Genomic DNA, 25,822 nt, shown 5'->3' on the forward strand with positions numbered 1-25,822 from the left:
TGTATGGGCCTGGTTGTACTTGCATCTGTGTAAATATTTGTACAGAAGCCCTGATTGTGTCAAGATGGGGGCAAGCGTGCATGCTTTTCAATCTGCAGTGAAAATGAAATATCACGTTCAGCTCTCTCAGCTTTGCGGGTCACCCTTAATAAGCTTATCCGCTAAGCCAATAAGAGATTCGAAGAAAAGCAATGTCCTGATTGTCAGATAAGATGCTAAATCCATTCTGATGGGAGCCTCAGTTGTGGGGGTGGTAATTATCACTGTCACAGTGGCAGTTTATAGAAGGGGATCAACTCAAATCCACTTTCAATGGCTTGTTTTGCGCTCTTTGTGTCTTTTTAACACACATGACAACAATGTGTAAACATTTAGATGTAATGGGCCCTTCACAAAGCTGTGTGTTATTGTGTATATGTGTTTTTACAGCATTGTGTGACACAATGTTAGCACAGCAACGTGTCTGTTGACGTCCCTGCAGGCCCTTACACCTCTGCACAGCTTCACTGGGAACTTCATACTTTCACATCTGTGCTTAACAGAAAAGGTTTTAGTTGCCTCTTTTCAGCCTCTTTCATTATAAATGCAAATTCTTGTAAGGCGTGTGTGTGTGTGTGTGTGTGTGGTGCTCCAGCTGCCCCCGTCTCACACACATGTTCAGAGTGGGATAAGACTGAGTTCATGGCCATTTCAAAAACGAGTTAGTGAAATAAAACGGTTACATTTTTACTTTTAACTGCAGTGTCTGAACAAAGTAGCAGTAACAGCTCTAGGAGGGAATCGCTACAGACAATCTTATCACAATTATTGGGATTTTTTTTACATTTTTTTATATGCTAAATATTACAATAACGTATATTGTAAGTTTCCACATGGTTTAAAAACAAATTATGTCTTAAAAATGATCATCAAATATCACATATCTGTTGCTGTCTACATAGACTACATACATACACATCTAACTATTACATTTGAACTGAGCAGAGTCGAGTCCCCATGAATTGTGCAATAAGGCAGCATGTTGGGAATCTGTCTGCATTCATGAATTGGACAGCAATTATTTGCAAACCTTCAACAATCTCTTTGCAACTTTTTGCAGAAATCTGGCAACTTGGGTCTGCTGTGCGATTAAAAGTGGTTGTGAGCGTGCTCCTCAAGCTTTGGGCAACAATTTAGTAACTAATTGTAACAAGTTTAGTAACAGCATGCACATTCTGCAACAACATGTTGCAGAATGTGCATGCAGCCACTGTTTAGTTTAGTTTTGGGATTACTTGGTTGAGCCGATTTGATGCAAGTTCAGTCAGCTAATGTCGTCTGTGGGTGATGGTGCATGAGACGAGCCCTCGCTGTTCATATTTGAATTCATATCGATGCGATATCATCACACAAATTATTGCAATATCACGCTATATTTGTTTTGATTCTTCCCATCCTCCAGTAATTGCTCTTAGTGCCTTATCTACATTCCAACTATTTCTTCCAGAGACAACGTTGTAGACCATTGTGACTGCTCTCAGGTACACGCATATTTGTGGGGGAAAAGTGCACTTTTTGCTGGACTGAAAAACATGTGCTGCTAGCTGCTGTGCAACCTAGGCCAACTGATCAGCTGTGCGTCTGTGTCATGCACCCCATAGTGCCACAGCATCAATGAAAACACTTTGATCTCTAGTTGTAGACAGAACGCTGTCTGCCTAGTTATCAGGAAGACATTGGTGGGAGGAGCTGTGGCTCACCTGGGTTTGAGGCCTGCAGGTCATTACCCTGTTCAGTAAAGTCAAGACAGAGAAAGAAAAACCCAAAGAGTGACCTTGCTTGACACGGCTGAGGTACCTAAATGTTGTTCCATTTAACTCGTGATGTCTGTCTCTGTTACTGCTGTGGCTACGCCTGAATGACTGTGGCAAACATCAGCAAAAAACTCACCTATGTGTAAGTGACAGACTAACAGATTTCATGAAGCCAGCAATGCTCCTGTTATTACACCATAATTTGTTTTTCTCGTGAACTTGCAGCCCCCGTCCTCCTTAAGTCACTTTGACAAAACACTTGCGCAGTAACCGCACGCATCCACCCACCCTGTCTCGTGCTGACGACTTGTGTGCGTTTATGTTGTCGCCTCCTCCAGCCTGTCTTCGGCAGAAACCCCCGATGCCGTGTGACAAGCCTGCGCCGGCATGTCTGTGAAAATGTTTTCATGTTGTTGTTGTTTTCCCGCACACTTCCAGCTCGCTCAGCTTTGAGAACCTTTTCTTTTGAAGTGTCACTTTTCTTGAAGGGAGGACAGGCAGCAAGAGGATGGAGGGTTGGACTACCCGCTCGGATGACTATTAAACGGAGTCATTTCATTGCACTCGTGCAGTCAAAACGCTGTTGAAGGACAGAAATCTGCTCTTACTAGTCACTATCCAACCTGATGCAGGCTCTCACTCCTGACAGCCCTCACAATCAGTTTGTGAAAAATTAAGTGGCTGTACTTTGAGTGCTGGCCACTTAAAGCGCAGAGCCATCTGAGCCGTCAGTCAATGCTGGCCAGTGGGCTGTAGGTTTTTGAAGAAGCTTTTATCAGCTGTCCAGCCCCTGTCACAAGCAGACCACTCCAGCACGGCTGTAAGACTTGTGTCTAATCCGATCTGCCACCGTTTACACTGCACAGGCTTCTGATGAGCAGTCAAGATAGTTCAAGTCCACCTGGATGAGTCTTTTTTCCACTTTACCCCTCTTAAGAAAAGTGATGTAAGACCTTGTGAAAAAGTGTGGACTCTTTCATCCCTTCCTCCAGCTCTTACTGCTGAAAACTGGTTTGTTTGTTTGTTTGTGCCTGTGTGACATCATGCAGATGCTCACCATCTTTGTCAAAGCAGTTTTTCTACCCGCTCCTGCCTTGTTCACTGGCACAGACAACATTTTCACCAGCAACAGCAGGTCTAAAGAGATGACAGTATTTGCCATAGTCATGGTCGTAGTGCAGGAATGTTAGTGGAGTCAGCCATGGTTTCTCGTGGCAAAAAATTTTCTGCTGATGCTTCCTTGGAGATCATTATTGTTTATACACCCTGGGGCGTGTTACAGTGCTTAAAAACTAATTACAGCCTCAAACAGCACATAAAACTTCTAAGTGGATCATTTCCTAAATGGAATCAATGGCTTTTATTGAATATATTTACCCATCCAGTGCAACTAGCAAACCTAATTGCATTCAGTTTTTGCAAATAATATTTGAGTCACATTTAAAATTATGATTTTTTTATTTTTGTACAAATGGGAGGCGATTATTTTGTTGATTCTTTTACTCATTTGTACAAAAGACAAGGGTTGGCTCGAAAGAGCAGAAGGAAAAAAGACTCCTTTTATTCCAGTCGTCAAATATATCATTTTGCATATTTCTGATGTCTGTAGTCTGGTGCTTGAGACAGAACGTTAACTGTGCATCTGTCTCGACTCATGTGAAATCAAACAGCAGATCCAAAAACCTGAAGTTTCTCCTGATGCATTTCCAGCATTTTGCATTGCTTCTTAGGTTCTTAAGCCTCTGTTGGATAATGGAAAACGACTTTTTACACAACGTATGATGAATAAATTCAATAGTGATAGTAAGAAGTCTCCTTTTTCTATTAGACTCTACAGAAACTACGTCCAGTGAATGCCTGTAGAATTAGACGTGTCTGGGAGGATAAACTGAATGTAGAAGCAACTGATGAGGTGCAGGAAGAGTGTATATAACTCCGATATAGGCGTGTACATTTTAAGACAGTACATAGATCATATTACTCCAGACAAAGGCTTCACGCTCTCCTCTCTGTCTGTCATAGATGCAGAGATGCTGCTGGTAATTTGGATCATTGTTTCATGTAGAAAACAAAGAACGTTTTTCACTCTGAAGCATTTGGAAGAGATGAGAACTACATGCATTTAGAGCTATCGTTGGTGTGAGCAGCTTTTTGATTTCTGCAATTTTTTTGGAAACTAACTGAAAAACTGTTAATATCACAGCAAGATAGAGGACACACATTTAAGTTTTTCATGAGAGAAATGACAAATATGTCGCAGAGACTGAAACCGACTCAGTGTATCAGGAATGTGCAGGAATGGCAATAAGTAGTTTGCTGTATGTGCACTTTTTTCTTTTTCTTCTATTTTTGTGTTTGTATCTGTTCAGAATTCATCTTATAAAACTTTTAATGCTGTATCGAGGTAACTGTGGCAAATGTTAAATGCGCTGCTGTTCAGAATGGAAATGGAAAAAACAAAACAGACACACACATATACAGTACTGTGCAAAAGTCTTGAGTCACCCATCATTTCTTTCTATTTTGCTTCTAAGGAGTCAGTGTTGTCTTTGACACTCTGAGATTCAGCTGAAGAAATTGGAACAAATGATCTGTGTTTGCAATAAGCTGCTAGTAACCAGTCGCCTGAAGATACAATTTAAAATTAGTTCTTTGCTACAGTTTTAGGAGACATGGTTCATCGTTTTTAAATGAGTTGCCTTCTTCATGCTTGAAGGATTCATGTCAGGCTCACCAAACGTTCCTCTGAAACATGGTCATGACAGGCCTAAAAAAAACAAAGTATGTTTAGCAGATGGAGTATGTGAAAGTCATGTTCTTAAGAAACAGGAAAAGCAAAGGCAGCAGGTCTTGTTCTATAGCCATCTGTAAAACATAGAGAAGCCTCTGCCATGGTTAAGGCTCCATCGGAGCTGGTGGTGGTCAGATTTGGATGCACCGTCCACTGCCATCTTAAAAGTGTCTGATTGGGAATTTTTCATCGTGACATTGATCCCAAACACTGCCAGTGCTGTAAGAAGCATACTTGGATAGTGGTGGATTGGCTTCCTCACAGCCCAGTCCTCAGCATTAGTGAAACAGTGTGGGACCATCCTGGTAGAGAACAGAAAGAAATAACATTTCCTAATAGATTTCAGGCTGTTTTAAAGAATAAATATATTTTAAATACCAAATATTGACTTTCAAGCTCATTAAATTTGCTGAGTCTGTGTTTGCCTTGTATGCTGTATTTCTGTGTATGTTTGCATGTACTTCAATAAACTGCTGCAGTTTCCAATTTTCCCAGTAAAATGCAATTAGGAGTCACCCAAGACTGCACATTACTGTACTGTAAATGCACACGTACATGAACCTTCAAGGTTTCATCACACTAATATCCTTTAATAAGGTGTATAATTGCTTAAAGCCTCTTCTCTTGCTCCTCTTTGATGCAGTCTCCACACTACAAAGGCAATTACTTAATAAATTTCAATTAGGCAAGTCCTAGATTTCAGCTCTGCACAGAGAATTAACCTATGCAAAGCTTCCTGTTTGGAGAGTGACTGCCTGGAAAGTGCTCCGCAGAGAATTTTTGTTATCCTTGCTCTATTGCCGTTGCTGTGTTTTGTTGATACCTATAAAAGAGAGGGTCAGAGAGTAGATAGTCTGAGTAAGAGAAGCATCAGTGGGTTAAAGGTTCACAATGGAGTGAAATACTGGTATGTGGCCTAGAATGCATTTACAGGTTAAGAAAAGGACATATTTACCCAGCATGTGGCTCACTAAACCGCTCAGTTCCAGTCCAGCTTCATCCATGACTGTCACTGACCTTTACCCCACTAACTACGCCTGAGCGGTGACTGACGATGTGACTTGGACCAAAGCACAGAACATGTTTTTGAGCTGCTTTGTTATTGTTGAAAAAGGGTTGGAGTTAAATTCAGAGCAGTGTCCCTGAGACCGTCTACCTCATTAATGTTGTTTTTACATATCAGAGCCTTACACTAAGTAGCTCAGTGTGCCCGTATGTGCATACGTTTTATTTTAATGTTTTCATCATAAATCTCCACAGGTTTTTATCTTTTCAGCTTCAATGTTAAGCACATGAAGTTTGAGTATAATGGACTGTGCTACATTAAAAAAAAAAAAAAAAAAAATTCCACTATTTGTGCTATTTTCACACATTCTTAGAAGGGGTTTGTGTAATTGGACAGTTTGTAGGTTTGCTGTTGGCCAGTCCATAAAATGTCTTTTTAATTTGATCATGATCCCTTAAGCTTAGCTCTGTCTGTTGACAGCCTTATACAGATAGGGACTGTTTACCTCAGCTCACAATGTTAGAGAGAAGTACTCGTCTTTGTTTACGGTGGAGGGGACTGTAAAAACTTTGAGAGTCCGATACAGATCAGTGAGTCAGAGAAGCTCACTTTTGATGAATGACGGCCATAGATTATTTATTCAGGATATCCTGATTTTTCAGTAAGCACTGCTGTTAGCCTTTGTTAACTCCTGTTAGCCGTAGTTAGCCTTTGTTAACTGCTGTTAGCTGCAGTTAGCCTTTGTTAACTGCTGTTAGCCATAGTTAGCCTTTGTTAACTGCTGTTAGCCATAGTTAGCCTTTGTTAACTGCTGTTAGCCATAGTTAGCCTTTGTTAACTGCTGTTAGCTGCAGTTAGCCTTTGTTAACTCCTGTTAGCCGTAGTTAGCCTTTGTTAACTGCTGTTAGCTGCTGTTAGCCTTTGTTAACTGCTGTTAGCTGCAGTTAGCCTTTGTTAACTCCTGTTAGCCATAGTTAGCCTTTGTTAACTGCTGTTAGCTGCAGTTAGCCTTTGTTAACTCCTGTTAGCCATAGTTAGCCTTTGTTAACTGCTGTTAGCTGCAGTTAGTCTTTGTTAACTCCTGTTAGCCGTAGTTAGCCTTTGTTAACTGCTGTTCGCTGCAGTTAGCCTTTGTTAACTGCTGTTAGCTGCAGTTAGCCTTTGTTAACTCCTGTTAGCCGTAGTTAGCCTTTGTTAACTGCTGTTAGCTGCAGTTAGCCTTTGTTAACTCCTGTATACCAAAAATTGTCTTTGAAATGAATGTTGGACTCTGATGCTTGGATAAACTTATACGATGTGAGAACGCAGTCAAAATGTTTTTGAGGAAAAGTGTAATTTTAAGAACATTTGAGCCTAACACTAGCTGGCATATTGTTAGCTTATAACCAGCTTCTGGTGTTGTTATTTAGACAGCTAATTTTCATGCTCACTGTAAGCTTACTTATAGTCAGCATGTCTAATCTGCTGACTATAAGTTATATGTTCATGCAAGTCTTCATCTGTTAGAGCTCTGACTACAGTTCAGTTGAGGAGCTGAGGCACACAGAAGCCAATTACTTCTCTCCTGCCTCTGGCATTGCCCGGTCTCAAAGACCCCATTAGGTGAAAGGGAGATGTCCTTCCCGGTGACTGTATTTGAATGTGATAGGTCAACACTGCAAGTGTCACAAAGCGCAAACCGGATCTGGTGAATTTTTAATAGATTATTGTAAGCTAATAAGAAGAGGTAATTACACAGAGGTAATTACATACAGTCCCCGTAACATGACAGGTATTTTGGTTTTATACACTCCCTAGTGGCAGGTTGTTCTAGCCTGATTTTTTGGCTAAATGTGAGCCAAGAATAGTTGTAACAAGCACTCATTATATCCAAAAGGGACAGTAGGGGTTGTCAACATCTGATATGAAATGCTGGATACATGCTTAAGTTTCAGCTAACAGTTTGGTCCAATGCTAATCTTCCGGTCATCTTTTGTAGCACTCAGCACCATAGAGACAGCTGATTGTCTGATATGTAGGACAAGATAACTAGATAATGGCACTGCTGTTATTCCACATGTTTCATCTTCTTAATCATAAGCTGTAAAATAACCTCAACAGTGATACTGTGAATTTCAGTAACTCATGCATAATATGATCCCATCTGTTCAAGAAATGATTAATTTCAGACTTTATAGAATAATCTTGAGATCATTTGACAAATGTGACTGACATGTTGTCGTCCTTATTCTCCTGCTGCTCAACAAAGGAGAATTTTTTTTGTCCGTTTATTACTTCCAACCAAAACCTTTTAAATGTGAGTCCAAAACTTGGATTGGGAGTTAATGACGAGCACTTGAAGTCGGTGTAAGTAGCCCTTCATCACATAGTAAATGAGAGAGAGGTTTTAATGACTGTGGAGAGCGTGGCTGCAGGGAGTAGGAGGAACATCCGAAAGCTCATATTTGCACGTGTTGAGTCATTTCTGGAAAGTCCTTATCTCACTTTGCTTTTCATCAGCTCCACGCTCCCTGATGGGGGTAAAAAGAAAATCAATTTTCCTCCATTTCCTTCTACCTCATTTCCCTCCTTTTGATAACACGGCAGACCACATCCTCTTAGTAATTTGTCCTTATTGGAGTTAGTCATTCCCAGTGAATTGTCTCTGATTTTTGGATTACTCAAAATCCACTGGTAAAGGAAGTTAACACAGCACCATGAAATTGTATGAATTAACAGAGGATAATAGTTGATAATAACTGGGGCACCGTCATGACTATTGTGTAATTATTACATGCAGTCTACCAGTTAATTGTCTGTAATGTCATCTTTATTTATCCCACAATGAACCATTACATTACATAACAATGAAAAAACTTAAATGAACACTATATGAATCCACAGGAATACATTTCTTACATAAACTAAAGATATTTGGCTCATAGAGTTACTGTGATTTACCAGCATCTCTCCATATTTTGCCCATGTCAGGATAGTATCATCATACCAACACATGGAACATGTTTTCAGGCTTAAGGCTGAACTTTGGTTCCATCATTTAGCCTGAGAACAGTTGACTCTCTCAAACTCAGGAACACACAGGGTTTGCATGCATGAGCCTGCATCCATGGCTGACGTTGCATTAACCTTACTTTAGCACTCTTTTGCATACTATTTGCCTGAAAAAACGCAGAGCTTGGACTAGAGTTGAAACATCCTCATCATTGGTTTTAGTATTGCTTGAATACTGTGTGAAGGACTGGATTAGTACTGAGTCTTCAGAGTGAAGTGTTTTATTTGAACACCGTGATCATTCATTTTAGAGATCGAGCAGGTCGTCTACACAACTTTAAGGTTGATGGTTTGATTCCCAGTGGCTGCAGCGATGGGATCTTTACTCTATGACATAAGATGAGCAAGTAAGAAGTTTTACTTGTCGTCAAAATTCAGTGTTTTAAACTCCAGTTTTACTGGTTTCTTGAGTAATTTGCATTCGGCCAAACTGCTATAAGTTTCATTACCTTGCACATCACACCAAAGATAAATAATAGTAGACAAACAGTTTCGTCACAATAAAGATGTATATTCTACTCTAGAGATGGACAAAAGCTTCAGTGGAGGCACATTTACTGAGTGACCAACCTCTTCATTTAGTAGCCAATAAAGGATAAACATTATTTATACTGTGTCCAAGCTGGGTCAACTTTACTGTACTGTGTACGTTGGCACAGTGAAGATGAGATGTTAGTGAACTGTTGTCACTCATGTACTGTAACAGTCTTATAGCTCACATATACTCAGTGATGATGGCTCGTTTACATGGAAGTAGTTTATTCAGTGTCAGAAATTAAAAGAGTTAGAGGCTTCAAGTGTCATCACACTTCAAAATAATTGCATTATTGAAATAATACGGTTATAATATAATATAATTAATTGACACTTTTAGTTCTTCTGGTACTGCTTGTTTTTTCGGGCTCGGCTCTTTGTGCAGCTCAGTTTAAGCATAAACAGAGTTTGAGAGTTGATGTTTATATTTCTTTGTCCTGGAGACCTGACTGAGCTGCCCTTTATTTCCCCCCTCAGTGATGACCATAACACCATGGCAACAGCAACATGGTAATAAGACATAGTACAGTAGGACATCCTGATGTTGTTTGACATCCACTGTTACAGAATCGTGGCAGGCCTGAACAAACTCTTCAAGATATGGGAGACAACACTTTCTTCTGCTTTCTGTGCATTCATACAGGCAGAAGTCAGAGTCCTGTTTGATGCGAGCTCATTTCCGACTGTTTTTGGGCTACATTCCCACAGGAATGCAGACTGACCTGAAATGGGAAGAGGATAAGACCTTGACCTTGGCTCAGCCTTTACTCTCCCTACTGCTTTCATCACTCAAAACAAAATGTTGTTGGAAACCCCTCTTAACTTGCCACGCAGGCACAAATACAGAGCGAAAGGAGTGGTATTGATCCTTTAACCTTACACAACACCAAATATGAAGGATGAGAGCTCCAGAACAAGTTATAATCCACTGTCAGAGAAAAACTGTTCATACTTGACAGGAGAAAAAATACTCAAGTCAGTGTGCATTCACTGCTTTAAGAGAGTGTGCAACTACACAAAAGGAACACTTTTAAAACATCAGATCCCAATGGAGAAAAATGATTTAAAAAATAAATTCCTGTGATGATATTTAATAGAATATCATCGTTTAATAGAAATGAAAACGTTCAACCTACAGAAGGGTCATTTCAAAGCTGCCAGGAAATTGAAGTGGAAAAATTATGGGAGAAGCTGTTCCGATTGGCTACTGAGACGAGGGATGGTGTCCTGGAGTTTTCCTCCCTAATGTGGACCAGAGCATCGCTGAGCTCTGGACAGTCTGAAGTGCAACCTGGCAGTTAGATTGGACCCAGAGGTGTGCTATTGGCGAGGGTTGCCTTCATCTTCTAGGGACTCCCTACATGCATTATTGTGCACTAGGAGGAAACTCAAGGCCCAGCATAGAGTCTGACAGTGGATCCAGAGGCATCCTCCTGATACCTAATGGCCATCAGGCTGCCAGACGTCCACACCAGTGAGCTAAAGGAGGTTGTTTTGTAGAGCTCTGCCAGCAGTCAGTGTCTTCCAGTCCTGGCGATGGGTTAAGGCAGCGCTCCCCAACCTTTTTTTTGTGCCACGGACCGGCCTTTAAGGTGTCGAGGAAAAATACAACAAAATAAAACCAGTACCGGTACCAAAAATGAATTTATTCATAACACACGGGAAAAAACCCAGGGACACCGAGTTAACGATAACAGCGATAAAAAATAACGATAAAAACCCTGAAAACCATGAATTTCACACCCAAGCATCAACTCTCGCGGCCCGGTACCAAACGACTCACGGGACGGTACCGGGCGGGGGGCCGGGGGTTGGACTACCTGTATCTTCTCGTGCTGCCAGCAGCGACACGGACCCTAGCCAAATGCAAAACTAGTGAAAAAACAGAAAGGATGAGGAGGGAAAAAGTGTCGTCCACCTTTAAAACCATCCCTGCTTTGGGGCTTGTCTCACTGTTGCCCCTGTTGTTAATTTCATTAACAGCAAAGCAGCTGAAACTGATTGACACCCCTCTGCTACGTAACTGACCAGATCAAATCCCACACGTTTAACTGACTTAATGCTTATTCTGATGAAAAAGTATCGAATTATTTTCAAAACAGTGAGCGTAGTATGAAGGCAGTCTTACCTCTGGGTGCGCCCTCGAGTTTTGCCTTCTTCAGAGTCATGTACAGTAGAGTATAAAAGGAAATGGTAAAATCTGTTGACTGTCAGAAAAGGCCCAGATGAGCAGATGGAGACTGTTTCTCCAAGGAACCCGCAGGGGAGACCAGACTCCATCCTCTTCTTTCCTCTCCCTATCCTCTTGACTGTGCCAGTTCTTTGCCACTGCAGGCTGAGGAGGTGGCAGCCTCAGTTTTCCTGTCACCCTAGAGCAGGGAGAGAGAAATAGCCATCTGTGATTTACCCAGACCCTGGGCTCATCTGCCACCGACAGAGGAGCCAAGGAAAAATATTCAATCTTGCTTAAAACCTTCGTGCATTCGAGCGCACGCCACATCTCTGTTGTGACAAATGCTTCTATCAGCCTCTGTGAAGCAAAGTGAAACGAGGACGGGTCGGCATGAAAATACAAGCGAATAGTAGACTTGGAGGTAAAATGAAAAAAACATTACGGCTTATTTTGTTCTGTTGAAGTCGCCTTCTCTGCCATCACACAAAATCTCTCCTGCCTGGGAATCCTTTGACAGTAAGCTTGAATTTATATAAAGTCGCCATGTGAAACATCATTATATGGTTTCCTGGAATAAACACAGCATGTCTAGACCATGTCCCCTCTCAGCCAGAAACTGCAGGGACTGCCAGGAAAGATGGAATAATTGAATCCTGAGCAAAAAAACAGAAAACACAGCTACACCAACAATGGCTCTCTCCCCCTCTCTCTCTCTCCCTCTCTCTCGCTCTCGCTCTCTCTCTCCCTCTCTCTCTGTCTCTCTCTCCCTCTCTCTTTCTCTCTCCCTCCCTCCCTCCCTCTCTCTCTCTCTCCCTCCCCCCTCTCTCTCCCTCTCTCTCTCCCTCTCTCTCTCTCCCTCTCTCTTTCTCCCTCTCTCTGTCTCTCTCTCTCCCTCCCTCCCTCCCTCTCTCTTTCTCTCTCCCTCCCTCCCTCCCTCCCTCCCTCTCTCTCTCTCTCCCTCCCCCCTCTCTCTCCCTCTCTCTCTCCCTCTCTCTTTCTCCCTCCCTCCCTCCCTCCCTCCCTCTCTCTCTCTCTCTCCAGTTCAGATGAGTAAACTGGAGCTGGAGTCGTGAAATGTGTTGCATGCTGGGCTGTTTTTGTGATGTGCTGGCACCCTCTGCTGCTAGCTGAGGAGAATGCTTGGACCTTTTTTCATTTAACATGCATCCTTTTTCCAATTTCAGTGCTCAGATTGTGATATTTTAAATGCTACCTTTATTATTATTGTTGTTGTTATTATTTACTCATTTAGAACAAAAGCAGTGCCGTAAAGGATTTGGTCAGCAGCTTTAATGTAAAAACTCTAATTGCACCATGTTTCACCCACCGATGGTCAGCTTTAGGGCCACGCTCTGATGAGTCTAATTAAAAAATATACATCTGCACATTTTGCCTCATAAAGCAACGTGAGCTTTAATGTGCTTTGTGTAATCCAGACACACTGATGCACCCTCACACAGTCTGCTAATTTACTATCACAGCCTGCCTCAAATCCAAGTTGATGTGATTTTCTGTGGTGCAGCAACCAGCTGGCAATAATGAAGCTAAAATAAGTAGAGCTTATTATACAGCAGTGCATACGAGGGTCTGTCCGCGTCGCAGTCACTTCTCCAGTAAAAATATGCCACTCTGCAGGGTTTGACTCTCGGTGACACATCCTTGTTAGTGTGGAAGACTCCAGTGCCATGTGCATGGGTGTGTGCTGACAGAGCCGTCTCCTCTGCATGAAGCAGATTTCTCGTGTTTTCAGAGCTAAGTGGGTGTAATGAGCAAAAAATAATGCTGCTTTGCAAAAACTAGATTCTTTTGATTATCGTACGGCATCAACAGCTCTCCACAAACATGCTCTTCAACACTGTGAATGTATCCAGATGTGTAAAGATGTTCCTGATTCGTACAGAATTATGCGCTTAAAAGGTTTGTGTTTAAGAAACCGCGTAAACAAGTCTGCATGCAGTTTGCAGTTGAAATGTGCTAATTGGTCACTGCCTGCTGGGCTCCTTACATCACACCAGTACGTGACAGCAGGAGCTGCACAAACTTAAAAGCTGCTTTACGTGTTACTGCATCAGAGTTCACCAAATTAAACTCTGAGGTCAACTTCTTGTTGGAACCTGCAGTGAAGTGGGAGAACATTAAACATCACCCTCACATACAGAGCAACCATCATTGCCTTTGAAATACAGATTTGTCTCTGGGCAAAAGGTTCACGCGATCAATACGGCTATTGTAATAGAGTCTACCTTTATTTCCTTTTAACTGTGCTTTAGATCACTTTGATAGCTCTCTCCCAAGCTGCCGTTAGCCTTGATTCAAAGGTCTTTGGCTCAGTGCTATCTCTTGGAGTTGACCTGTTAAGAGCTGCGGTGGAGGTGACTGCTTTGATGCCTTTATGCTGCCTTTGCTGCTTCCCTGACTTGCCTCGAGCTATACAATACACTTACGCACAAGACTGTCAGAAGAAATGGAGAAGCTGAGAACACACGGACGTGTTTGCGCATCTTGTGATGCTGAGATGTTGGACGATCCGAGTCAGAGGCCACATGCAGCACTAGTGCATCGCCCATCCCCCTCCTCCCTGATGCATTTCCCCTGTCAGTGTACACATGTAGTTCATAGGTTACAATCAATAATTTAACTAGACTGTTGTGAAGGAGCGCAAGTAATGAGATGCGGCCTGTTCTTCAGAGTTTGTAATGGGGTCGCTGCCCGTAAGGACCCCTGGGTGGATCGCCTCCTTCTTCTTCTAGAATCACGTGTTTTGGCTCAGAGGTCATTATCCTCTGCTCCCAGTCCCATGTGTCTTTGGCCCTGGGGGGGGAAGTGAAGGAGGCATCGGCAGAATACTTACTGCCTGTAGCTACATAGAAACAAAATGTGTGAAATCCAAAACAAGATATTATTTTGTAATTTCTTACTGTGACCTTTGAAGGCCGTTTGTAAATGTAATTATATCTAAATTTAGCTTTACATGCTGTAATTTGGTGAAATAGATGGTTACATGCTCAGATACAGACACTGTAATGGGAGTGATTGTTGCAATTATTTTTTGAATTAATATTATTATTCCAGCCTTTCCCTCCTCTGCCCTCCATCACTGCGCACATTTTCTGTAGGTCTTAGCTTGTTCTAGCTTTAGCCACGTTACTTGTTAGTAGGATATTGTGGAGCCGTGATCACCCATTTGGATCATTTATAAGAACCGAGATGAATATAAATTACATTTCTTATTTTTATAGTTGCTCATTTATTCAGCAGGGCTTTTTAAAAAATATACATGAATTTGAGTGGATTGGTGAGATAAAAGGGCGACTGTAACTACGTGGGAGCATAAACGCAAAATAGAAGATTACGCTGCAGATTTCTCAACTGTGACCAGTTGGAAGACGTCAGAGTGAGCACAGAGAGGACTCCTTCATCATTTATCCAACACTTCCCATTTTTATTTTCTCTTCTTTGCTTTAAGTAGATTAGTTTGGCATTAGGTCAGGTTCTTGATCTCCTTCCTACACTGTTAGTGAGATGCTCCTCTATTATCTTTCATCATAATTCTTTTCTTACAAACAGCCTTTTTCTTCTGTTTTAATACTAGAAGCACCAAGAGGGTCATTTTAACCTTATCCTGCAAAGACAACAGCCATTGAAGACATGTAGTTGTTATTTTCTTTCAATTTTTCTAATTATAAGTAACAGTTTAGGTTTTAGGGCTATTATTAGTTTTAGAATTCATAATAAAGACTACATATACTCGAATAATGTAATTTTCTGTGTGAGGAAGTGTTACACTGCACAGCTGTCTGACAGACAGACGGGGGAGGTAACCAAGCAACAGTTTGTGCTCGGCATGGCAAAAATCAATGAGTCCCGTATCTGGGAAGTTCACGTTTGTACTCTGCACCAGTGGAGGGTGTGACCATTGAAGGTCTGTGAAATCCTGAGCTTAAAGGTTGGCAAGATGGACAGCGTGGGTAACTCGCTGGAGAGTACAAGCAGGAGAAGGTACGCCTCGCTGTGGAAATGGAAGACTCTGCTGATGGAGCACAAACGTTAGCGTCTGCACAGGCCGAAAGTGAAAGTGGCAAATCGAGGTCAGCCACACCATCGCAAACCTCCAACTTCAGAAAGTCATGGATGCAGTTAAAACTGGACATATTGGACTAAACCTGCGAGCATTACTAATGTCCTGATCCAAAGCAGGCAAGAAACAGCAAAAGAGCACAGTATGGGCGCGATATGGTAACGGTGCATAGAGGCCCAGTAATGTGCTCATGCTGGGTCAGCACGCCACCCTTTTCCCACCATCTTGGAGTCCTTTTTACGATTAATGGGCAAATGGTGCCGGAGGATTTATACATCGGCATGGTGTCTATGCTCATGCTGTACTAATCTGTTGCGGTTAAAAGCGAGCTGAATGTGAAAACAAAGCTGCCTATTCACTGGTCGATCTATGCACCTGCCCTCACCGATGGCCATGAGCTGTGGGCAGTGGCTGAAAGAATGAGCCTGTGCATGTAAGCAGCAGAAAGTTTCCTCTGAAGGGTGGTGGGGCTCTCCTTTGGAGATAGGGTGAGGAACTCGGTCATTTGGGACGGACTCAGAGTATAGCTGCTACTCCTTCACATTGAAAGGAACCAGCTGATGAGGTCTGGGCGTCTGACCTTTTTTACACCACTTAGATCCCTCTCAGCTAGCTCATCCAAACTAATAATAATAATAATGGATTGCATTTATATAGCGCTTTTCGGGACCACTCAAAGCGCTTTACAATACCACTATTCATTCACTCTCGCATTCATACACTGGTGGAGGCAGCTACAGTTGTAACCACAGCTGCCCTGGGGCAGACTGACAGAGGCGAGGCTGCCATATCGCACCATCGGCCCCTCTGGCCATCACCAGTAGGCGGTAGGTGAAGTGTCTTGCCCAAGGACACAACAACCGAAACGGTTCAAGCCCTGGCTCGAACCGGCAACCTTTGTCAGCCGGTGATCAGCTGATCACGGGGCCGGGTTTAAAAGAGAGACATCACCCACCTGTTCGCCGCTCAGACATCGTTCTCTTCATGTCAGGAGCTCCGAAACCTTGCCGACGTCAGTCGCCGCCTGATTCAGCAACTGTGAGTGTTTTTCCTCTCGACTCTTTTTCTCATCCCGGCTCCGCTCGCTCTCCGTCTGTAACGCCAGTTCCGAAGCCACGCTTCGTGCACTGATCGTTACTAGAATAACTGCGTATCTGTTCCAACCCACCGCTAGCCTTCGCCGCGTTTGGGTCTAGCCAGCACGCCACACGGGCACGCCGAATTACTGTGTGTAATCCGCCCGATCGTGACAACCTTACAAGACGAACACCCAGCTCTTGAGCCACGATCGCCCTGCACTGCGTTCATTAAACCTGTTGTCTTTTTAAAGTGTTTTAATGCTTTGTGTCTTCTGTTTAATCTGAACAAGCCCCTAAAAATAGTCAACGATCATTTTCGCCCTCTCAGGGTGTTTATTAGCACTGTTCATTTTAAAGCTCAGTTTTTGAACCTGACGATGTAACTGCATCGGCTCAGTTTGCCAGACATCAGATATTTGAACGGCTCAGAAAAGAATCACTCTGAGGCTAACGAAGATTTGAATGGGCACATGCAAGCTGAGGATCAGGAATTTATCCAAACCATGCAGCAGTGTATTAATGACTAAGCTCATGCTGGGGATGGATCATCTCAGGTGTTCTTGTGGCTGACGTTTGGCCCATTTTCAGCACGTTTTTCCTGCTGCGGTTGCATTTCTCTCTGCCCATCAGGGGCCTTATATGATCCAAACCATAGCTGTGTAGCCACCACGTAGCACCATTATACACCAGCTAGTCCAACTTCAGCAACCCTGCCAACGTCACTGCTGTTTAGTTTTCCATCTTCATTTATGTCCGAAATGACAGCAGAGATGCATTTTCCAGAAATCCCTCAGTCTGAACATCCTATATCATTATATGGAAACAAGCTTACTTGAGTTTGGGAACTGAAGAGGAGTTGCGACCAGGAAACGGCTAATGACATCGGATTGCAAGAAGCTAGAAGGGGTGGTGAGAAAGACTGGGCATCTCTGGACTGTTGCCCCCATGACATGAAGCTGGAAAAGTACTGGTTCTGTTGGTAGATGTCTTGGTTTTGACATTTAGTATTTTAATGTCAAAACCATGGGAATAATATGAAAGACTTTGTGGTCTTGCACTGGATTTAAGTAGGTTCCTTTTTCTCACTGTGTGATTTTCAGTCTGTTGTGGGTGCAGACTCTCTATGTAAGAGATTTTGAGACCCTGTTTAGCATCACGAGTTCTGACTTAGCCTCCAGCCATCCTGTTTCTGAACATATAACTTACAGTGCCCCCACACACCACTCACCCTGTTTCTAGTCTCTGTCTGTGAGCAATTAGTCTGTGTTTATCTGTTTCCTGCTTTCATCTGATCTGTTCGCTGACCAGTGCTGGGACAGCTGGGTCTGTAGGCTGCTTCCCTAGGAGAGGGTGAATGCATGCAAAGGAGCTGAGGAAGGGAGGAGGTGAACTGAAACATCATGGAGCTGGCATTGGCTCATGCATCTGAAAGTTATTGGAACATGGAGTATTTCCCCTCCTTTTTATGTTCCTTGTTGCTCTCTGGAGTCTGTTTTCCCCCTCTTCAACCAGACCCCCAACCAAATCGCGTGCTGAATTGTTTGGAAATGACTCCAAATGAAGCCTTGGCTCTGTACTCAGATTCTGTGTGTGTGTGTGTGTGTGTGTGTGTGTGTGCGTGTGTGTGCGTGTGTGTGTGCATGTCTGTGTTTTTGCACGCCAGTTTGAACCTGCGATCATTTCTGCAGGCCTTTGGCAAAGTCAGCACACGACATGTTGGTACTCTTACATGAATTTGACAAACCATCTTCTTCTTTCAGCACGGTGTAATAGAAACACTTTTGTGGAGGTTTATTTGGCATTTACTTTATTTACATGTGTGGGATTTAATTTATCTTTGCAGTATGAAGGCAAGGTCAGGTCATTTTCCGTCAATCCGGTCTTCAAGTGATGACGTGATGAATCCTGCTTCTGGGCCCAAACTAAGGCTGTTGTGTTTTTAACATGTTGTAATGCTTTGTATCTTGTTCTATGTAATCTCAACAAGCCCCTAAAAACAGTCAGTGATCACTGTCGGCCTTTCTCGGTTTTTATTACCACTAATCATTTTAAAGCTCAGTTTTCAATCCTTACGATGTAACTCCAGCCCAGCCCATGCAGCAGTATATTAATGACTAACCTCATATTGTGGATGGATTATCTCAGTTGTTCTCCTGACTGAAGTTTGGTCCGTTTACAGCATCCTGCCATGCGATTGCATTTGTCCCTAACCATCAGGAACCCTCACGTTAACTTTTATCCAGTGGAAAATTGTTAGCGTTCATCCTCCAGCTTCACTGTGTTTATGCTATGCTAACATAGCTGTGTAGCTAGCGCTCACGTTTGGACCCAGACACGGCTAATAACATCAGACTTAAAGACCGGATAGACTTCTGAGAGAAATACTTCACTGTTACATGAGTGTATCACTCCACCTTCCATCTAATGCCATCCCAGAAAATCAATTTTGTTCATTTTGACGCAAAGTTTTTAGTAAAATCTCAGTTTATGATGATTCATCGAGGTATTTAAAGGCATCTTCATGTCTGTTTGATGCATTTTTGTATAACTAAATCAGTAGAAGGACTTCTGTGTCCAAAAGCCTTAGTTGTGCTTTGTTTATAATTAGTAAATGCTGTAGTTGCCCATTAACATGTTAGCATGCTAGTTTTAGCATTCAGCTCAGAGCATTATGTAACAGTTGCTAGCTTTGACCAGTTTGAAGTTATTTCCTGCCCCAAAAATTGGTTAGCTAGATTAGCATTAAATACAGATTCCTCCTTCATCACATTAATGCTCGTTTGATTGACCGGTTTAGAGCTTTTTCCCCTACATGAATTATTTCCTTGTAAGTCTCACTGCATACTTTTTTACAGTAATAAAGCTAAACTATGTGTTTCAGTGGTCAGCTCTCCCAAAGGAACAAACAAGTTATTGCTGCACCTCATGGACCTTAATACAAGCTTCCTCACTGCATTACAGCAAAAGTAATTTGTGCCAAGGCAGCCTGGTGCTATAATCCCCAGCAGTAGAAGGCAGAGGGGGGCAGGCTAACGTGATTTCCTGGCTGTGGCCTAGACGGGACTCAGACCTGTATTATCTGGCCATCAGAGAGACTTAGCTTCAACTGTAATATCTGTGTGGAGAGCAGGAAATGGCCTTTGTGTTGCTGGCCAATACGGCCTGCGGAGAGGAAGCGAGGAAACATGCACTGTGCCGTGCCGGCCCATTGCAGCAGTGTTGTAGAGGAGTGGGGGTGTCGTTTGTTGTAAAGCCTTCCCTCCTTCACTAACAGCTCCCACAGGTGAGTTTCATTAAAAAAGTGTCTCTCATTTGTTTCCATTTATTTTTTTTAACCTTATATTTGATTATGTAAGAGAACTGTGTTGCAGCACAGAGCTGCTTCTGAGTTTAAAAGATTAAATCAAACTCTAAGGAGGAAGTGTTTTGCAGGATGGCGTGCTCACTCTTTTTCATGCTAGCAGGTTTAATGGAAAATCGGAGCAAAGCTGAAGCGTTGTAGCTCACGGGCTTGAACATCTGGGCTGCTGCAGCCGGAGGAGAGAGCAAGCTAGCACATAAACAAAAAGTGTCAGGTTCACTGTACGTGCTCTCGCGTGTCGTACACTAGGACGGACTTTGACAAGCGATTATGACAAAGATGTCCACGCTAAAAACACAGCGTCACGCTCGAGTCTGTGCAGATGGGCAGCTCCAGAGCCTGTACAGCCTGCTAAAGCTTCTTCCCAGTTTGTGGTGAAATAGAAGAGACTCCTTTTTAGACATATTGATATTTGTAGAAAAACTGGCGCATTTCAGCCTCCTCCTCACTCCTGATGCTGGTAAAGCCATGCAGAAACAATGCTCATTGACCTCATGTTGGCCTGTTCTGTTGCCCCTGAACTTAATTGTTTTGATATGTCTTTGCACGCTACATAACTGTGTAATTTGAGATCCAAAGAGATCTCAAGATAACCTTGTAATGCAATTGTGCACAGTCCTCAAAATATTATCAGCGAGCCACTGACTGCACCTTTCCAGCTCTGTTCAGCTCCGTGTTGTGCCTAAACGCACACCAGTCGCTGAAACGATACCCTAAACTCTCTTTTTTGTTTTTTTTTGGATTTCATCCCTCCGAGCTTTTGAAACTCTGTTATCCGGGCGCAGCGATGGCCGTGGGGGACATGGCCAAGCGTAGGCATGTGTGTGGGAAGTGAGCAGGCAGGCAGGCTGTCACATAGCATTACAGCACTACAGGCTCCCCATGGGTGGCATGAGGAGAGTGGAAAGTGATAAGACAAGAGAGAAAGAAGAGTAAGGAGGAAGAACAGGACTGAAGCAAATGATATACAGCAGCCCACACGCGCTCAGCCCCAGCAGCCCTGAGTCAAGGAAACCTGCTGTTTGTTTTTCTTCTGATTAGACCGACGGCTGAAGACAAGCCCTCCGTACGTCACTGCTGACCTAAAAATGCAGAGGAAGGGGTTAAGAAATCACACATAATGTTCATGTGGTGGGCTGTGGATCAGTAAATGATGGCAAAACTGTGACAGCACTTTGTTGAAATACAAGTTTATATAAAATAGACATAAATGTTACTGTACGACTATCACTGCAGGACAAACTGTAGTCGTAATGTCCCACTTTCATTGCTTAATAGTGCAGACGTCCTCAGTGGCTAATAAAAAAAGGACAAATTAGCTGTTAGTTAATTTGATAGGTTCATGTTAAATGATGGTTTCTCTTCTGTAGTCGTGTATCAAATTTGTCATGCAGGAAAAATCAGTGACATTACCTGCTTTGTTTGTTTGCAGGCCAACTGTGCCTGCACGCATGCAGAGATGCTGTCTCCTAAATGTCAGCTGTTTAAAGATATGCAAATGTCTCATTTTCAGCGAGCAGTCCTCGTCTTAGTGCTCAATAAACTATCCACACACAGATGCAGGGAAATACGGCTCTGTGTTCTGTATCCACGATCAGCATGGACCCTTCTTTACGCCCCTTTGTGTAGTAAGCACAGAGTAGAAGCTGTATTGACTATATTGATCTTTTAACAATCTGTTCCTGCTTCACTGTTGTAAACATGACGTGTGAAAGAGTCGGTCAGTCCTCCGTGATGTCCCACGATGGCATTAGATGCTGCCCCCCCCCCATGCTGGCACAAACCTTGAACAAAGGGAGATTATGTTTCCATGGATGCTGACGCAGTGGCACTCCTGCGTCTGATTACTTTTGTTTATAACCCACTGCTGTCCCATGACAGGGGTTGCCTCAGTTTACCTCGGGAGCTGCCAAATTTGGATAAACCCTGTGGGATACAGGAGCCCATTGTAGTTTCAAACCATCGTCAAAAGTGACATGATTATATACACAGCAGCAGCACTGTGTGGATGGGATATGGGCCCTGTGCGCCAGCGGGAGTGGCAGAATGTAAACATTGACTGGGTGGCCCGTTCCCAGTCTCAAGTTGAGGCTAAAACTGAACTACATAACTTCAAGTGAAAGCTGAGTTTGCTTTGTGTCTGCATGATGCAGTATTAACTGCTGATTTAATTTCAAAATTAAATATATGAATGGATGGACGAGAGATCCAACCACAACCAGGACAGGTTGTCTGTCTCTCTGTGACAGACTGGCGACCTGTCCAGGCTGTACGATGCAGGCAGGGCACAGAAAGAGACAGACAACCATTCACGCTCTCGGGCACTTTAGGATCACCAGTTAAACCCCTAACCCCCATAACTGCACGAGTACCCGGAGAGAACCCACACAAACACAGGCAGAACATGCAAACGACACACAGCCAGATGGTGGATTCAAACTCGCAACCCTGTTTGCTGCAAGACAGCAATGCTAACCACCTTAGAGAGATATTTTATATCATGTAAAGTTGAATCAGGAAGCACAGAAGAAGAATTCGTGGAAATAAAATCAGTACCGGAATACATGGAATGTCCCAGTAGTTGGAATTTGATGAAACAAGAATACTAGATAAGCCGCTAACGACAATCTCTGCTACAATCCTTGTAAATATTTGAAGCGCTCATGCAGAGGGGAGTTTTGCCCAATCTGATCTCAGCATAAATACATTTGACGTTGCATTTAGGGGGTGCATTTGTTCAGCTGTCAGAGTGCATTTGGCCCAGGGGAGCTCTGAACCTTTGGAGTCAGACTAGCATCGGGGCTGATTTCTGTAGAAATAATAAAGCAGACAGTGTTGGTTTACAGAGGGCAGAGAAACGTAAGATTGAAATAGATACAGAAGGGGGTTAAATGAGGTCGGAATGAAAGAGTTTACCGGTGCATAAAAGAGAGCAATGGGAAGCACGGAGAAGGTGGTTTGAGTGAGCACAGGGCTCGAGAAGGGGAAACATAAAAAGAGTAAGTGAGGCAGAGAAAGTGAGCACATATGATAGGCAGGAAGAAAGAAAGGAAAGAGGGAGAGGGAAGTGCGGGAGGTTGGTGCTGCAGCGTGTAGAGTTAGCCCACTTAGAAGTAAAACATCTCTCTGCTGCGCCTCTGCTGGCATCTGCCACCACTGAACACAGCTGAAGCCCATCTGAGGAGCTCCTCTGTCAGCCTTCCAAACCCGACATGAGACACACGGCTCGCCGCGGCACGAAGACGAAGGAGTGAAGCAAACGGGAGCTGGCTCCGGGGCTTGAAGTGAGAGACGCAGCAAGAAAGGAGCAGCACAAAGACCAACGGGATAAAGGAGCAGAAACGTCCGTGTCATTAGGCTGCACGCTGATCATCAGTCATTCCTCACGCAGTCAGGGGCAGAAGAGACAACGATGATCAAGTCCAGCTGGTTCTATGTCAAGTTCAAGTACAATGAGAAGGTACGTCCACATGCAGGTTTTACCTCGGGGCTGTAGGCCTGTGTTAAAGTGGAGGTTAAATACGTAAGTTCTCAGTGTAACTGTGCAAACACACAGTTTCTAATGCCATCTGCATGATAATATTGCGCTTTTATGGGAGCACTGCACTTAAGTGAGAACACTTTCTACTTGTTGTTCGAGTGTTTGCCACAATAAAAGAATGAGTTCAGTTTTCTAAAAGTCTCCATTTGTGCTCTGAACTCTAAAAACAAGCCGAGCAAACAGATTTATTTTGGTATTTCATATATCTGCCTCATTCTTCGCTCTCAGCTTTCACATTATGTTAATTAAGTCCTTGCTCTGAATAATTCGTGTAAATGTAACGTGAAGCAGATCCATACTTGTGATGTAATGCCATTGTAACGTCTGCTCGATGGCTGTTATGTTTCCATGAGGGCAGACCTTTTCTTGTGAGGTAGCGCACCTTTAGTGATGTCATCGTCTGGTCCTATAGCCTGTGTAATGTGATGAGTCTGATAGACTGTTCTGTGTGAGCCTGACATTAGGCTGTGAAAGCCAAGCTTTGGGCCAGCCACTAGCACTTTCGCTAACTGCTCGCTGCTCTGCTAATGAATAGTTACAACTGCCTTCAGTCAGTTAACCAGTCATTTAGGCAGCGAGGCCATCTATCAGCCAGACGACAGCCACCAGCGACCATCTAGCCAGTCAGCTGTCCTCCTGCTAAGCTCCTGCCTCGTCTCTTTTTGTCTCGTGACCAACGTTTTTTTGTAGTGACCCCTTATGCCGATCGTGTTCTCCACTTAGCATCAGGTGTCTGCCCTGTAGGATCATCCGAGCTATCCGGTTACAAAAAAATGGTCACGCATGGCTCAGTTTACTTTGGTTTACTCTTGGTAGGCTAAAGCATTCGGCGCATTAAATATATGAAATAACAGTGTGCATGTGTTACACTGTCTTTGCTATAATCAGGGCTATTATAGCGGATAAGTGAGTGTGTGCCAAGTGGCCTCGTGGGAGCATCTGTTGGTGCCCGAGGTGCTCCGTTTCCATCTGGTCTGCCATTTTGTTCTTGAGCAGTCTCGGGGTGTGGAAGTAGGAAGATGGCTGCTCTGGTTTGATCTTTTCTAACCGAAATCTGTTTTTGCAGCCTGTTTAATATTTCATGATGTGTGTTTAAACAAACTTAATGAAAAAGAGGAGACTGCTTCACTATGATGCAGAGATCTAATATTTCAAAGCGTCTGTTTCTAAAAACGAGATGCACAAGTTTGGAAAACGCTCTAATGCGCCTCCATTGTGTTTTATTGTGTTATATAAAACCTGCAAAGTGACATTAGAGATAAGTGGAACAGCTGGGGAGCGTCAGGTTAACAGTGTCAGTGTAACAGTGGATGCTGGTTAAGGCACCCATGCAAACAGCCGGTGGCAGAGTGTAAAAGTGTAGTGTCCTCCTCCTGTAGTGTGTTTTCACTAACTCTATCATCCTTCCTGGATTCCACTATTTTCCTTCTTGTCTGTAGCTAAAAGAAAGTGTGCACAACAGGATGTGCGTGTCAGTGCTTACGAGGGTAAGCTGAATGTGCGTTGGCGGAGGCAAGGCTTATGCAGTCGCCTGCTTTTCCTGCTCCCAGCTGTCTTGCTTCAGAAGCAGCAGCCTCTGTGTGGTTATGTGTGATTGACAGGCGTGCTTTCAGCAGCATGTGAATGGGAGCTGACCTTAAACAAGCGCTGCCATGTTTGACTGAGTGCCTGTCCCCCACCACCCACCTCTTTTGCTCTCTGAAGAAAAAGGGTGAGCAGGGCACAGAGTGCTGTAGCTTCTAGATCAAGAACGTGCGGGTCCTCAAAGTCTGGGGGAAGGGTAATTGCTGCCCCCGTGTGTGGGCTCATGCCTTAAGTGAGATAGGTGTAGGTAACGACTGGTGAGAGGTGGGAGGTCAGTTACATTCCTCAGAGTGGAAAGAGAGCACAACACTGAAATTGTGCTCTGTCTGTCTTTGCCAGGACCCCCAGTGGGCCGACTGTGGGGCTGCAGACCTACAGAGGGCAAACAGTGACCTTAATCCCACTGGACTAATTCAATTACACACACACCCTGTGATTAGTGTGTTAACTACAGCCTCTCCCATAGCCGGATGGCTGCACCCAGAGACACTTAAATTATAGTACAGAACTATCAAAATGTGCCATATTTTTCATACATAAGGCGCACCGGATTAAAAGGAGCATTAAGCGAAACAAAACAGTCAGATAAGTCGAACTTTCCTCAACTCATTTTTCTTGCTTCCTCCATTTCTGTACCATTGATTCATTAATGTTGAATCCTCTCCAGCTGCTCTATTCCCATGTTGTTGCAGTATGTTAATGACTAACCTCGTATTGTGGATGGATTATCTCAGTTGTTCTCCGGACTGAAGTTTGGTCCGTTTACAGCATCCTGCCATGAGATTGCATTTGTCCCTAACCATCGGGAACCCTCGAGTTAACTTTGAGTGG

General features: G+C 43.4%; 1 protein-coding gene across 9 annotated transcripts in view; it reads left to right on the top strand.

Moving 5' to 3' along the window:
• Positions 1–25,822, top strand: part of auts2a (activator of transcription and developmental regulator AUTS2 a) — a 336,075-nt gene that overhangs the window by 85,158 nt on the left and 225,095 nt on the right. The window contains exon 1 of one of the 9 annotated variants that reach the window (XM_084941436.1): positions 22,884–23,326. The exons of 7 other annotated variants lie outside the window; for them this stretch is intronic. In XM_084941436.1, coding sequence (XP_084797562.1) covers positions 23,279–23,326 — 48 coding nt within the window. In that variant the 5' untranslated portion in view covers positions 22,884–23,278. Of the gene's footprint in view, positions 1–22,883; positions 23,327–25,822 lie in introns of those variants that run through there. One more of the 9 variants, XM_084941434.1, reaches the window with a different exon arrangement.

Source organism: Perissodus microlepis, chromosome 10 (genome assembly GCF_051167445.1).
Source record: "Perissodus microlepis isolate ML-2025 ecotype Zambia chromosome 10, ASM5116744v1, whole genome shotgun sequence".
NCBI classification, from domain to species: domain Eukaryota; kingdom Metazoa; phylum Chordata; class Actinopteri; order Cichliformes; family Cichlidae; genus Perissodus; species Perissodus microlepis.